The 16,134-nt window shown below is 32.8% G+C and overlaps 1 protein-coding gene across 1 annotated transcript; it reads right to left on the bottom strand.

Annotated features, from left to right (window-relative positions):
- Nucleotides 1–237: 237 nt before the first annotated feature.
- On the bottom strand, nucleotides 238–11,713 carry LOC134282688 (atlastin-1-like). Its single transcript, XM_062765095.1, has 12 exons — nucleotides 11,591–11,713; nucleotides 10,680–10,894; nucleotides 10,444–10,572; nucleotides 9,746–9,850; nucleotides 8,673–8,723; nucleotides 5,915–5,977; nucleotides 5,627–5,719; nucleotides 4,160–4,298; nucleotides 2,842–2,969; nucleotides 1,354–1,410; nucleotides 1,177–1,248; nucleotides 238–1,068 (listed from the first exon to the last, which is right to left on the bottom strand). The coding sequence occupies exons 1-12, from the start codon at nucleotides 11,601–11,603 to the stop codon at nucleotides 730–732; spliced, it is 1,404 nt and encodes a 467-aa protein (XP_062621079.1). The 5' UTR covers nucleotides 11,604–11,713; the 3' UTR covers nucleotides 238–729.
- Between the last annotated feature and the right edge of the window lie 4,421 nt (nucleotides 11,714–16,134).

Here is a 16,134-nt window from a genome sequence, read left to right on the forward strand (position 1 = left end):
CAATATACGTTTTATATGCTACGTTAAATACAGGTTTTAGGAAACTCACTGTTTGACATGAAAAATGCTAGTAAGTTAATTATTACAGAAGCGCATATAAATCATATATTTATATGGATATCTTATAGCAACTCAACTTCTGTCGCATCAGATTCTATTCAGAAATCACTCTGTCAGGAAAATGACATTCTGTGTTTATGTCGATGAAATCACAAAAACTACTGATTTTCTCCTAGGCCTGTCTCTACCTGTTTTACCGAAAGCGACCATAATCCAAAAGGACCATTCAACAACGAAATTGCTCAGATATTGACCTAAATAATTTCAGTAAGCCCATTGCGGAAAAGAAAACGGAAAAACTTTTCTTGTAAAAATGACCAATTTGAAAAAATATATGCCCGCCTGCTTTGGTTATGATGGAGGAAAATCGGTCCAGTGATTCTGGGATAGAAGCCAAAATTTGAAAATTTATACGCACTGAGTGACAGACAACACTTTTATGATCAACCAGTGGTGCAGGTCATCTTAACTCCTTGTTTAAGTACCTTGGGTTCTCTGAAAATTTTATTTCCTTTAAGTTTTATTTTTCTCCTTAAGATTGATGCTCTTTTTTTTCAGTTTTTTCTTATAATGTTAAAACTTATGATTATAACCTCTACCTTTAAACTGCAAATAAACTGACAAAATTTAAGGAAGACCTGACATCTGCAGACTTCCTTTTTTTGTTATCTATCTCTTAATAAGAAATGCAACCACAGCTGCCCCTGCAGTAAGAGCTGCTGTACCCGTTGCAGCTAAAGCGGCTTGGGCTTTTCTCTTGGCTGCAATAGCTGCATCTGCCATTTGTTTAAGAATTGCGTTTGAGTTTTGCTGTGCTATCAGACTTTTAAAGTAGTTAAATGCTTCTTCGATTTGAGAGTCAAGTTGTGCTTTGCATTCAAATTCATGCTCCACCACATGCATTCTTGGTGTGTCTTTCAGTGCCTCCCTTGCCTTTGCTTTATAATGTTCATGTTTACTTCTTAATTCGGTCTCGTGAAGGAACTGCCCAACTGGTAGATCACAAACCTAGAAAACATGCATCAATATCAATAAAATACTTTTATAAATATTATTTTTAACAATTTGAATGATATTTAATGTGCACTAAAATTTTTAAGTGTTGTAAATCTATACCTCTTTCATCCCGACAGTGTATAATTTCAATGCCTTATTAACGGCTAATCGTCTTCCCACTGCTGCTGTAGCCTTATGAAAAGAAAAGTAGCAACTGCCAAAAACCCTTCTTTAAAACGTAGTCGAGAGAGAAAGAGAGAGAGAGTACATAATATTTAGGCAGGCTAGCCTACGTACCTCAAAAGTCGTCTGTGGACTTGGAAGCTCTTCATTTTTCAGGGAGTGGACATATGCCTTTTTGAATGAAAGTCAAACTTTATAAACATTTGCTTTACAATATACCATCCTTGCAAAGTATTTAATTTGAAATAAGATAAATTTCAATAAAGTCGTTAGAAATTTGTACAGCACACGGTCTTTTTTAAACCTTTAAACAAAGCATGAAGGAAATGGGATTTCATTTCGAATTTGGCTGTTACGGTATCATATAGTCGGTACATGTAGAAAATCCGTGTTTCAGAAACCTCGGGATCGAAGCGCCGTCATGACAAACCTAAGTCGTTTTAAAATGAAAGGTTCATAAGCTACATTGCTCACCTGAACACACTGGCACTGGGATCAGTATTGAAAATTTTATTGAAAGAGGATGGGGGTGGGTTGAGGACAGAATTAAATGTACACTACTTGCTAACAGAATGCTTTGATATCAATGTTACTATAATCCATGTCTTTTTTGTTCGTGAGCAGAATTTTAAAGATTCTTTACCCTGTGCATTCCTATATAAAATTCTAATAGCTTATTGTGGCCCCATTTCATCTATGGGCAACTTAAATTTGAACAGATTTGAGGCAAGCAGGGAGCCCCATCCCGACCCTCTCGTATAAGCAGAATATTTAGGGAGGATTTAATTTTGGCATCGTTAGCGAGGGTGCCAAGATCGCTAAAAATTAATTGCGCTTTATTTGTAATAGCTTCTTTAGTGGGCTTTTTATAATCGCTAAATTTGCGTCTCGCTAAAATTTCCTTTTATACGTAATTGGAGGGTCAGTCAAAGGGAGCATTTTTGCAAACTCGGAAGACATCTACGATTGTTATTTGACCAAAGAAAATAATATTGAAAATATTTTCAGTTTATTTCACGATATGAAGACTACAATGTATGTAACAAAATTGAGAACTTTTAACTTATCCTTTCTTTCTGCTTAGAAAATATGGAAACTTCCTTACTGAATAATCAAAATACAAACAATACGTTTCATTTCCTAATAGTAGTAACCAAAAATATTTTCAGAGAGGGACGTTATACTACATACAATCAAATGAATCAATCAATCAATCTTTCTTTGTCGAAAGATGCAAAACTTTTTTTAGACACTCCTCTCTCCTGCAACTAGTATTTTGTTTTGATAAATCATTAACCCATATTTTCTTGACATAGGTCGCTTTGAAGGACATTTTTTAAAACCTTTCAAGGCGTCCCTTCAAAAGTCCTTTTCTTAATATTTATACCGATTTAAAATGTAAGTAATCAGTAACTAAAACTCAGAACTACGGCATTTGACCAACCAAATTCATTTCCCATTGAACTTTTTTTTTACCTTGAAATTTATTTATAATGCATTAATACACGAGAATACTTGATAGCGGGCTTTAAAGGACCAATTTTATCTACTAGTGGTCCTCCACAGAAAAATTGTTTGCGGGCAATACCATGAACACCTTACTTTGATATAGTTTAACAAGTCTTCTCCTTTTACGTCAGTGCTATTGATCCGCTTTGTAACCAGTTTTTCCCTCGACACAATATAAGGAACAAATTCCTTTACATACTGAATGAATTCCTCATCGATATCTGAAATTAAGCATGCAAGTTTCATAGAAATTAGCTAAAGAAATGCTTGTTTGAAATAGGTTTGCTGAAGGAAAAAAAACAATAATGTATCTCCACACATCACAAAATCAAAGTACTGAAAGAACTGAAAGCCGGGCTTTAATTGCTCGAGTATGTTGTCGGATCCGAAATTACTAAATACAGTTGTATTTATTTTTTTTTTCATTTTGGCTGTTGATTTTTAACAGGTAGAGTTTGTATGATTATGATTGAAAACAATATCTTATATACCAGTAATTAAAATTAACAGTCCAGACCCCAAGATATGTTATGATTTTAAAATTTTAAAAATCATATTTCCAGGAAATTCTCGCATATTTTCTATTCAATAAGCATTTTTTTCTCATAATTTAAAAATTCAGTCTTGGAATAGTTAATGCACGTATGTATTTAATAGACATTCCTTTAGTTTCAAACAAACAGTACTTTTATTGCCAACTACATGTAGAAACAATAATACATGTACATTGTCAAGCGACTTCACGCATGTTAATTCTTAAAATTCCAATTCACTTTACTATTAATTTGCTAAAAATCAAAACAGAATATAACCACTAACATAACATCGACGAAAACGATATGAAACATGAAACTCTTCAACAATTTCAACATTTCGAAAAGCCCGCGCTATTGAAATGGTTCGCTTAGAATATGCACTCAACAGCGTATATGCACAAATTGTTATATCACGATTTTCCCATAAAGCAATGATCTAATTTCTTTTTCAGTTTAATTCTCAAGCATAAATATAGATCATTAACTTTTCCAACGATTGGGATGTTAAAAATATTTGTTTGAATATCGTCTCGCAATGGGACTATTTTGTTTGTCGGAAGCGTATGCTTTGACGCTGTTTGGTTTCTTTGTTTATTGTGCTATTTATAGTAAGACAGTCGATCATGATGCCTATAGCTTTCAGCAAAGCCCGGCTAAAATATGTTCTAGAAGTATTTACAAATCAAATGCTGATATTAAGAATTTATTACTTCAATATCCATTTCAATTATTTATAGATTATCGACCTGGTACTCCAAATGTCTTTCATAAAGAAAAAGAATAGAAACTCAACATTGGATTTGTACAAGAAGTGAGGGATTAATTGAAAAAGTATGCTTTAAAGCAATATATCCACACGGACAGTATTTAAATACCTTTCACCTTTCCATTAAAAGTTTTGCTTGTAACAACAACTTTGCCAGGATGAGGTAAAAGAAACCCTCCAATGTCTGGGAAACATGCATCCAAATTTCTGCGAAGTCGCTGATGTTCTTCGTGTTGACTTTGATGTACCTAAGGTAATGCCACTGCATTTATATCTCAAGATTGACAAAATTTGTTGTCCCCCGCTTGAAAAGTGGGGGATATTAATTTGGGTTTGTCCGTCCGTCTGTCCGTCCGTCCGTCCGTCCGTCTTTCTGTCTGTCTGTAACGCTTTCGTTTCCACACGATATCTCGAGAACCCTTTGAGCTTTTGCAATGAAATTTAGCATAGCAACTCCCTGTGGACTGAAGAAGACCCCTATTGATTTTGAGGTCAAAAGGTCAAAGGTCAAGGTCATAAATAAGCAAATTCTGTCTGTTAAAACACTTTCGTTTCCACACGATATCTCTAGAACCATTTGAGCTATTGCAGTGAAATTTTATATAACAACTCCCTGTGGCCTAAGGAAGACCCCTATTGATTTTGAGGTCAAAAGGTCAAAGTTCAAGGTCGTAAATTTATACATTCTGTCTGTGTGAAATACTATTATTTCCGGGCGATATTTCAAGAAGATTTTGAGCTTATGCAATGTAATTTTATATCAAAACTCCATAGGACGTCTCTCGCCCCTCTCAAAGTGCCCCGCCCCGTTTGTTTTATTAGTATTTATAGTATTACATGTCGCTATTTTTAGCGCAGGGGCATGAGGAGAGTTATTGCGTATAAAACAGGTTCTCGGTGGACTTTATGTTCTTATTACATCTATTAGAACTGTTTAATAAAGGCTAAATAAATCAAACACCATGGATTGTGTAAAATTTTGAGAATACCGAACATGAATATATACATGTATGTGACTTCACTTCTGCATATACTTCACACCATGTAAAGCGATTCCGTGGTGTAGTGGTTATGTCTCTCGCCTCAAGTGTGAGAGATCGAATCTCGGTGGAACCTTCCTTTTTTTTTTTTTTTAAATACTTTTTTTTTTTTTTTTTTTACTAAATGATAGTATTCAGCATGTGAAATGAAAAATTTATGAGGTTATAAAATCATCATTACAGTGTGATAAAAATTCCATATAAAAAATCTTCTATACACATAATGAAGAATAAGCAATCAAATCTTTATATGCATATTGACATACATGCATTTTATTTGCTTCAGTATACATGTATACATTTAATAATTCTACAAATTCAGTCAGGGGGAGCCGACTTTTTCCCTAAGCGGGGGACACGAATTCTCTGAATTAGCTTGTTATTTTATGTACACAGTGAATACATTTAACCTTTTCTAGACAAAAATATGCTCAAGTTGAACGTCATGAAAGGCATGGATACTAAATTTGTATTTTAAATTTTTGTAATAGCTGAATCCTCTGTATGATTACGTGTATACATGTAACATTACATACTTTAAGTTTCTTTGCTATGTATGCGCTCCCTCCATCTTTTCCGTACGGATATTCATATGGAACTCCCCAATCACGGATGAGAAATATCAGCCGCTGTGAACAAGTGTTACAGTAAATTAACTTTTTTTAAAACATTGATTCAATGAACGAAATTACAGCATTATACATAGCTTGCAGGTTGTAATCTTAGGAAAATTTAATTCCATTTAATCTTAGGAAAATTTAATTCCATTAAATAATTGTCTATGATTGTTCGAAAACGAGTCAAAGCTTTATATGAGCTTATACTGATCTGGTGGCCAGTGTTTCTCCTGATGTTTCAACTGCAAGTCTTCCGAACTCAGAGAAAAACTGTAAAAGAATTTAGAATAACATAAAACATATTTAGTTAAGATATATTATTAAGATATATATTGTAACGCTACGGAACGCCTGCCTTGTGTTGAGAACAAAAACTCCGATGTAAAGTTTTATAATTTTATTCAGTAATACATGAACAGCGAAAATAAATAACAGGGTGTGAAATTCACAAGTCTCAACCCTTGGGACATAAGACAAAATCAGTACAACTACTGATATAACTGGCACTATTTCCAGTAAATTATAATTAAAGTGTAAATTCCCCCGACCAAACTAAAACGTAAAGGCTATGAATGACTTATAATTTATTTACAAATAAATATTCCCGCTACTAGTTCAACTACTAGCACGCAGCATAAATATTTCCTAACTCCTAAAGAAGATTAAATAACTAGTTCTCAACTAGTAATTATAAATAAAACTAGTACAATTACTGATAATATTAATTTAGCCTAACATTACATATGTACTTCAGTCAATACTGAAATAGTACACACCTTACACTGGATACAAAACTGCCGACCTTTCTTTAGGACGCAAAGAAAACGAGAGAGCAAACGATATTCAGCATCTGGGTATTTTTAGAATTAACAAAACCCGCAATAACTCATAAACAATCATAATTGAAAATCACATCCTGTTAATAATAATGCTGATCAAATCTAATTATCGTCCCGTAATGAAATTTCACTCTCGTACATCGTATGTAAAATTATTACAATACGTAAATATTAAATAAATTCATAAAATATAACGTTACACTCTTCAAAGCTCATTTAACTGTTTAACATTTAATTTAAAAAAAAATTACAATCAAATCTTCCGCCAACATAACTCAAGTAAAAATAGATTACCGTGATGCATCATGGGAAAATACACAAGTAAACAAAGTATGGCGGTGGCAGAAGTTTCAGTGAAACGTGTGTGCTCGAAGACGATAAAAACATCGATCACACGACAAATAAGGGAACTATAAGATAATCCTAAATTACAGCGCAACCTTATAATATTGTGTGTAAGATTAAGCCAACAAAAAGCGTGTAATTAAATAGCAAGACGATGTGTGACATTCAACACATCTAAACACAAGAAATATGGCACAGAACTTCGTTAAATTTAAACAACCAATAATTAAGAAATAACTCTCGCTGGACATTTCAATATTTTATACAAGAATTGATGGATAAGATGAAGGTGTGCATGAAAGTGCTTTACCAAGATAAAAATGAGATTCAAGAAAAATGGGGGAGGGATCGTTACAATATTATTAATAAGATGACAAACAACATTGAAAGTTTTTTTACAGTCAAACTTTTCTTTTAAACAGTATTAACTACTCCCGAAATGATGTCTATATTTGCTATGTGTCTTAAATTCAATCATATATCATCAGTGATTATTTGTTGAAATTTGGTAAACAAAACATTCATTAGTTGTTATAATTTTTTGTTGGCAAGGCCGGTACCCATTTTTGATGCCTATTTTATTATTTATATGCAATTTTCTTAAATATTTGTGATCTTGTTGTTCAAATTCATATTCGGGGATGCAGTTTAATATCTGGAGGAGTCTAGAAAGCAATTGTTTTGCCCAAAAAAATCTAAAGGTTTATGAAAGTAAGGAACCAGAATCAGGAATCCACTACACTAAATTTCTTCATGACAGCGTCCAAACCCGCACGCCCTGAAGAGTAAAGGAGATTTTGGGATAAACAGAAAATTAATTTTTTCACATGAACAATATTCGGCAGATCTTTCGCATTTTGACTTTTATTCATTTTCCAAACTTGAAAAAACACCTTTCAGAAGTAAGAAATGAGTCCAGGAAATCTTAAGTTCTGCCATTTTCCAGTAAACTAAGGGTCATACCAAAAATTGAGTTCTAAACACAATTAGAAATTGGATGAAAAATTTTACGGATATGTGTTTTAATTAATAGAGAAAATTAAGTTAAATCATTAAGAATAAATCATTGAAAAGCGTCTTTTGCTTCTTTCCGAGCACCGAGGACATTATTTATTGTGCAGCCCTCGTATGATTCATTTATGTTTAACTAGGTTAAAAGAAAACACTTTTATTCCATCAAATCTTAATTTTTATCAAATCTTGAGGTAATACTGATGCACACTGGTGAAAATTATTCAACTTATTTGATCTGAATATTTGCTTTGACCTACTAATATTTGTGTTTAGCTAATTTAAAAAAACTGTTCAAAATATATTTATCAAATTTCACATTATTTTACACATTGATGAAAGCTTTTCAATTTTAATAATTTGTTTCTTCTTAAAATTGCATTTTAGTTTTAAAGAAAGTAATCAAGATATTTCTATGAAAGCTAATGCAATGATACATAAATTTAAAAAAAAATCATCAACTGTGTCAATTTTTTTTACGCTGACCTTCCCAATGACCTTTAACTTTACTATATACTATTTATTGCGCATAAAACTCACTTTGTTCATGACTGTATGTCGACATGGTAATTGTCAATAAAGTGAATTGAACTGGGTTGAATTTAAAGAAACTATTCAAAATATTATCACCAAAGACCAAACACTAAATAAACGTTTTTAAGCATGTCATATTACCATATTTTTTGTATTATTACTACATTATTTTGTTAGTTAGTTAGTTTTCTCTACGGTTCTTCAGGATCATAGAATGTATAGTAGTAAGACATTACCTCGAAATGCTGCAGGTCGTTTTCTTGTAGCTGTTGCATTAGGTTATAAATCTAGAGAAAAAGAACGATTATGTTAAATTAAGGCTGAAAAATAATTGGAGTTTTTAAAGCAGCTAGAGGTATTGTGAGCAATGAGCTCACTACATGATATACGTCTCTCATATGGTTACAACGCAAGGACCATGTTTTGTAAAGGATCGAAGACCTGAATTAAGTGTCAGATAAAAAATAATAAAATAGGGGTGCATAATGGCATTATGTTATAAAGAATCTACGCAAGTATCATTTAATTTTATTCAGTGGTATAGGAGGAGTTGCGGATAAGAGATGGGTATCCTTCAATATTAATGAAAAATTACTGAGTATGTTATTATCTGTGTAAAAGAAAAATATGTGAAAGTATCATAAAATTCAATTTTATTCAGTGGTATAGGAGGAGTTGCGGATAAGAGATGAGTAAACTTCAATATTATAAAAAAGAATGGCAGTGAACTGATCGTGTTTTGCTTGCAAAACCCAAAATATGTGTCCAATTAAAAAAGTAAAATACTAGTAGGTCATAATAGCACTGTTTAACAAAGATTCTGTGATAGTCTCATTAAATTTCATTCAACGATAGTTGCGGATAAGAAATGGGTATCCCAAAGCGTAACAGACGGACGTCATCCCGAAAACATTCAGTTTGTATTATTTTGTAAGTGAAGGAGTTTAAATATGTCATCAACATTTTCAATATAATGATGAGAATTTCAGTTCTAGCCCCCCCCCCCTCCCCTTTGGAACATTTGTTAGATCCTTGTCCGTGTCCTATGGACGCGAAGTAGGAGTTGATCGTTACGTCTCGTGTGCAAAATCCCACTATAGACGAGGAGAGTGGTTCTTCAGATGAGGCAGAAAAAACCGAGGTCCCGTGTTGCAGTAGGTTCAGGCGCAAAAATTTCCCTCCCTGCTCTAATGCTCAAAATTTCAAATATGTACATGTCTAAATTTGGAACCTTACGTCCAAAAGCGTTGGTAACTCGATATGAGTGAAAAGTTCTCGAAGAGACGTTAAACATACAGAAAACTCTTACCTGCACCGAGCTGATCAGATTGCTGAGAGCAAACACACTGGCACAGTCTTTTACTGTGGATTCGCTGTCAAAAACTCCTTGCGTGTCCATTAATAAAATTGCAACCTATTTCATAAAATAACATTTGTTTTTAAAAATGAATACATTTATGTTTTTAAAAAAGAGAATATTTTATTATAATCGAGTCTTTTTAATTTGAGTGCGTTTTGGGGCATAGTAAAGGGGGGATTTATTTCATAAAAATCGAAAGCTACGTTGGCCTTCAATCTAAGCAGGGCTAAAGTAAAAGAAAATTGCCTAGAAGCATCAACTCTGGTAATGATAACTACTTTTGGTACTAATCATCTCGAGTACGTTATCTTTAATTTGAAAGTGTTAAACCTTTTGGGTTTATATAATAATCATTCATGTATTATATCACACAAATTATTTGTCTTAATAGCAATTGAAGGTCAACGCAGTTACATGAAAAACAGTTTCTGTAATACATTCAAAAAAGAACTTAAAAACAATCACATCCGATGCAATTACAAAATCCGATGCAATTACAATATATGATTTTCTATCTGAAACTATAGTTATATGTATGTCATGATTGACATTGTTCACTTATTCTAAATGAAAATGTTACCTGTAAACCATCTTTCTTTAATTAATATTGAGTATTTGTTTTATAAAATCACAGTAAATGCATGTACCTTTTCTCCACATTTGTTTTCTCGAATAAAAGGTTTGCTCCAAATATGAATTCCAGACGTTACTCTTTCTGAACCACCTCTCCACTCAAATCCTTCGATCACGTCTTCATCATGTAGCCATTCATAGTCCTTCGGGAAGAAAGGCGAATTATAAAACTGTTAAAGAATAAATTTGATTGCAATAATAACTTTCCCCTAGTATATGCATATATTCATTTACTTTCATTGATACTCACTTCAGATTCAGTCTGAAAAAACTGCAGGAAAAATCCCATTAGAAATGATTTTCCCTTTCTGAAGGCCCCAGCCACGGACACGATAACCACAGGATTATCCTTAACATCTGGGTGCATCAGAATTTTTGCCAGATTCTCTTCATTTAGCTCAAGTCCATGACTTATCACTCCATCGTTTTCGTCCGTCGTTACTCGAATTATTTGCAAAGATTCACCTGTTTCAATGACTAGATTTTAAAATTATGACTTAAAGTCGCACACTACGTTGAAAAATGCACGTTATCTAGTAATATATTTATCATCTATTAACCAATATATGATCCTGTATGCCAGAATTTAAAAAATGCCACCCTAGAGGAAAAAAGTATGTGGCAGGTTATTCCTTGTGATATTTATCAAATATTATACAAAACTAAAATTTGACTCTTCTACGTCAAATGAGCAGGCACAACGGCTCAAACATTTGGCCGTCGGAAATGATTTTGACCTCAAATAAATGTCAATAAAAGTCTCTATCTCTGTAATGAGGTTCTCAGGTGCAAATAGTTTTAAATCGAAAGTACACTTCAGGTCGCCTAGCTCACTGAAATGTATTTGCGGACAATGGTCATCGGAAATACCACTTTGTAGGTCATTTTATATTTATAGATACTTATATATTGATAACATAAAACTTTAAAAATCCATTATCAATTTCATCGAAAAAAATATATATGAACTCTTATTTCGAATAAATGTAATGTATGTAAGAATGCATTTCTCAAATTAAACATACTCGTTTATGTTAGTTATGCATTTTCTAAAACGTACTTTTAAATCTTATATACATGTAAGTACAATGTATTATCTGTATATAAGGACAACCTTATTATAAATATAAGGATAAATATAAATAAATATTTACTACATACCTATGTGATCCATTTCCCTTCAGTCTAAATGTTAAGATATAAATTCTCTTTTATTACAGCAACAATATTGCAAACAAGACATAAACCGAAAAAAAATTAAAATTCAGGGCTTTCCAATTCAATTTTATAAAATGTGTAAAACCAGGTATAGTTTATTTATAGCATCTTTAAGCGTGTTAAACGGGCGCGTGATAGCATTTTATCGGCCATGATGTCCTTTTCACCCTAAGCACAATGCAAAAATTTTTAAGGAAGCTCTAAACACTTTAGTCTAACAGAAACTATTTTTTCAGAGGAAAATATATCATATAAAGATATGCATATTGAGACTGTTTCATTCATTTAGAACATAGGGCACGTGCCTTATTTGTCCAGGAAAAATGTTCAAAGACAATGGACTATTCATGAGCAGAAATCACTGTCCTTTACTTACATTAGGAAAATTAATAAAAATAATTAAATTTCTTACTCTTGGTCTTATATAATGCTAAAAATATTTTAATCTATTTTGAATTATGTAATTAACGGTAAATAACAATTTCTTTAATCTTACATCTAAGGGCAGATCACTCTAACTGCATAAAACTACCCAATAAATCAATTTCTATTAGTTGGACACAGACTACCAATTATATTGCTACACATTCCTTATATAAAAAATGATTTTAAAAATTACACCGGCTCAACTTACCTGAAACTTGGCACAGAGTAACACTAATTCAAGTCCAAAAAGTTTTCAAGCTCTTAGGAACATTCATAGTCTGCAAGTCCTTTTATGGCATCGCAAATAACCCCATCCCTGCTTTTTTCACTTTCTCTTCGAGGAAAGGGTAAATATGGACCTCTTTACACCCTGCCTACTACGCGCTTAAAAGCAAAATTTCCCATCATTATCAATTTTATATTTTTTTTCAGACCCTCTCCTTTCCATTTATGCCCCAAAATAACCCCATTCCACTCTATAAACACCCCAAAGAATTTTTAAGGAAAAACTTCTATATTTAAACTGGAACTAGCTAAAATTAGTTAGTCTGTAACCAATTGTATTTGGGGATTGAAGGATAGTTGTTTGGTCATAGTATATAAGAAGTTGGTTAGGCGTCAAGTGGTCATCGACGAGCAATAATCAACCAGATTCGAACACGCTTTTTTAATTACCTATATATATTGTATAATTATGATATGTTACATTGTATTTTGCAGATAGATTGTATTTGGAATGGAAATGTTTCTTGGGGTCTTCAGTGCATCGCTACTTAAAGTCGCCTGTTATTTGTACATATATGCTGGTTGATAGGCGCTCAACAAACTCTATATCTGTGTTCTGTTTTTTATTCTCTAAGATACTGAGAATAGAAATATTTTATGTTCGGATGAGTGAAACGAAGGAGAACATAGAGTTCTTTAGTGTGCAGTGTTTAGAGCGTCCTAAAAGAGGAAGATGAAAACATGTTGAAATCAACGTTAAATTGAAAACTGGTTATAGTAGAATTTTGCCGATTTTATTTCTTCCTGTTTTTTGGAGTTGTATATAGTTATAAACTGTAATTCAAAGTAGCTCTCTATAAAACATACACATAAAAATCTTAAGGTATGTCACTCGTCAGCTTTTTAGAAAGTCCACGCAGACCCTCTTACTTCAAATCTATTTATTAAAATTCAATTTTTATGAATAACATATCTAATTTCAACAATGTTAATGTTTTAACATTCAACGAAAAAACTGCTCAAAAAATTAAAAGAGGCAAGGTTTATGAGGGACTTTTTCTTGTGGTGGAAGGATATTTAGCAGATAATTCTGCAAATCTGCATATTTATTAAATTTAATATCTTGGAACTTTAGCCTCAATACTTTTACTCGGAGAATATTTTCCATTATGATATTGCTAAAAATATTTAATATGGCCCTTAGTGTATATTTTTAGAACAAGTTTTACACCTTCATTTAAGGTAAATGAAGATGAAGATATGTCAAATAGGTCTAGATAAAATTTACACCATTTTTTCGCCTGAAAATCACATATTTTGACCAAAATTTCAAAATCAACATCACTGATCCCAATTTTTTCTTTCATTCTTTTAAAGTACTCGATACTGTGACTGATTAGCACTTAAGTCTTAAAAAGCTTGATTTAAGAAAATCTTTTATTGTCCATTTAGTTTTTTAATACCCCAAATATGTTACTTTTTAGTGCAAAAAGGTCAAACAATAATTTACGCACATTCATTTGCAAGATTTTTTCTTTTTTTTAATAAATATTATTCAAAGTATTTTACATAAAATAAAATTATATTTATTGCCATGGTTACATCTGATAAAATATGATAAAGGTTAAAGTAATCAACCAAAGAGTTAAAATTTAAGTGCAAAAAGGTCAACTTCATTGTACTGTAGATCAACTAGTTAGATTAACTCTGACTCCCTATTTTCTCTGCGATTTTGAGTCACTCTGTATGAGTACTTATCCAAAATACACTTCTCAAAAAATCCTTGATAACAGAAATTTCACGAGTGACATACCTTAAAATCAATATCTCTTTAACAAACAAAAGTACAGATGTTACACAAACCGTTAAAATTCCAGCTTTAAAGGTAAGGAGTATAAAGTTCAAAATTAAAAAAGAATTGAAATAAAATTGTACAAACAGGTATTTTTTGAAATCCATAATGGGGTTTTCGTATAATAGTTATATAATATTGTCCGATTCACAATAAACAGTGAGGGGTAAGAATATTTAATAGGCATCAGGGTCAATATTAACCAAAATTGGTACAAAGCATCCATTGTGTGAAGAGGAGTTTTAGTCTGCAAATGAAGTTCAAGCCCCCTTACAAGGGGAGATAACCAAAGAAAGACAAAAATAGGATTTGGTCATTAAAAATCTTCTCAAGAACTACTGAGAATTATGTAGAAGCATCTTGAGCATCCTATTGTAGATTTTTTTTTATTTATTCAAATCAATACCCCGGGGGAGCACAATAGTGAATCCAAGTTTATCATAGAAATACATACATGAAAAAAAAAATTAAACATACTTTTCAGTCGCATTCGTGGCATAGTGGTTAGAGCATCTGCTCTAGAGTAGCGAAGTAAGGAGTTGATCCTTATGTCGCGGGTTCAAATCCCAATGTGGGACGTGGAGACCGTATAAACCGAGGTCCCATGTCGCAGTATATGCTGGCACGAAAAAATCCCTCCCTGCTCAATGGCCTTGAGTGTCAAGTATATGAACAAACTTTGCAGCTCTCCATCGGCAAGCGGTGGTGTCTCTATATGAGTGAAAAATTGATCTCGAGAGGGACATTAAACAACACACAAGCATGCAAGTCTTTTCAAGTCTGGGCCAGAAAGGTTGAACTTGAAGTGATAGCATCCTGAGGTAATGTAAATTCTAAATTGTTCAAATTATCAGCCACGGGGATAGGGCTAAACACAATAAAGAATTCAAATTCCATTTTTAAATATAAAAAAAATATCTTTAATTATCTCTCTTCTACCCTGGGGGAAGGCGGGGCCACAATAGGTATAACAGGTGGGGGTGTCTAGTGAAGAACAACAGGACCAGTGATACTCGGGTGAGCGGTGTGACACACATGTCTCATGTTTCCTTATCTCTTGTTTGTCCTGTATCAGATATTTCAATTAAGTAGCCCCTGGGTTAAGTTTTATTTTGCTAATCCCTTGCATTATTCACATTCACGTTGTCTTTCGTTGTAGTCGTCATAAACTATTCACATTTTCTTCTCCAGAATAACTGGGCCAATTTCAACCAAACCAGGCACAGAGTATCCTGAAGTAAATAAAATTCAATTTTGTTCAAAGGAATAGCCAAGCCTTCTTCCAAGGGGAGATAATAACAAAATAGTAAAATGTTGAAGGTAGAATTTTAAATTTCTTCTCAGTAATTATTGGACTAGGAAAAATGAAACAGGAAAAATCCTACAGGCTTCTTCACAATTTTGTTCGAGTCACATCCCCCTCTTTTAGGGCTAGGTCGGGACCATGATACCACTTATTCATAAAAGCTTTTTCATGATCAGTACTAAACTAAGTGTTACTTTTTCCTATCCACAGTGCTCGGGTTACCTCTTTCCACGAACTTGTCTATGGAAAATGACAATTGTTGATATTTTCAAAAAGACACATGAGGTTCTTTAATATATAGTACTCAGTACTTAAAACAGAGAGAACTAGTGCTAATTGTAACGGGGACCGTTACAGATGTTCCCCAAACGCTCCCCAACTCCCTTTTGTAATCATATTCCCTGTAGGCGTAATTAAATAAGACAAACTCTATGCATTTGAGACTTTAACAACGTTTACCAAGAAGTGTACCATGTTCATTCAAATTTTATTATTGCACACTTGCGCATGTGAATGCATGTGCGTAATGACCATATCATATTGTCTACACAATCTATATATTTTAATATGCTAAATATAATCCAAAAGTATAAAAAAAAAAAAGGTCATTCAAGTGTATTTTTGATTTTACCCATTTCACGTGCACGCACGTGCATACATGAGCATGGTGACCATACA

Source organism: Saccostrea cucullata, unplaced genomic scaffold (genome assembly GCF_032062105.1).
Source record: "Saccostrea cucullata isolate Sc308-1 unplaced genomic scaffold, CSIRO_AGI_Scuc_v1 ctg183, whole genome shotgun sequence".
In the NCBI taxonomy this organism is placed as follows: Eukaryota; Metazoa; Mollusca; class Bivalvia; order Ostreida; family Ostreidae; genus Saccostrea; species Saccostrea cuccullata.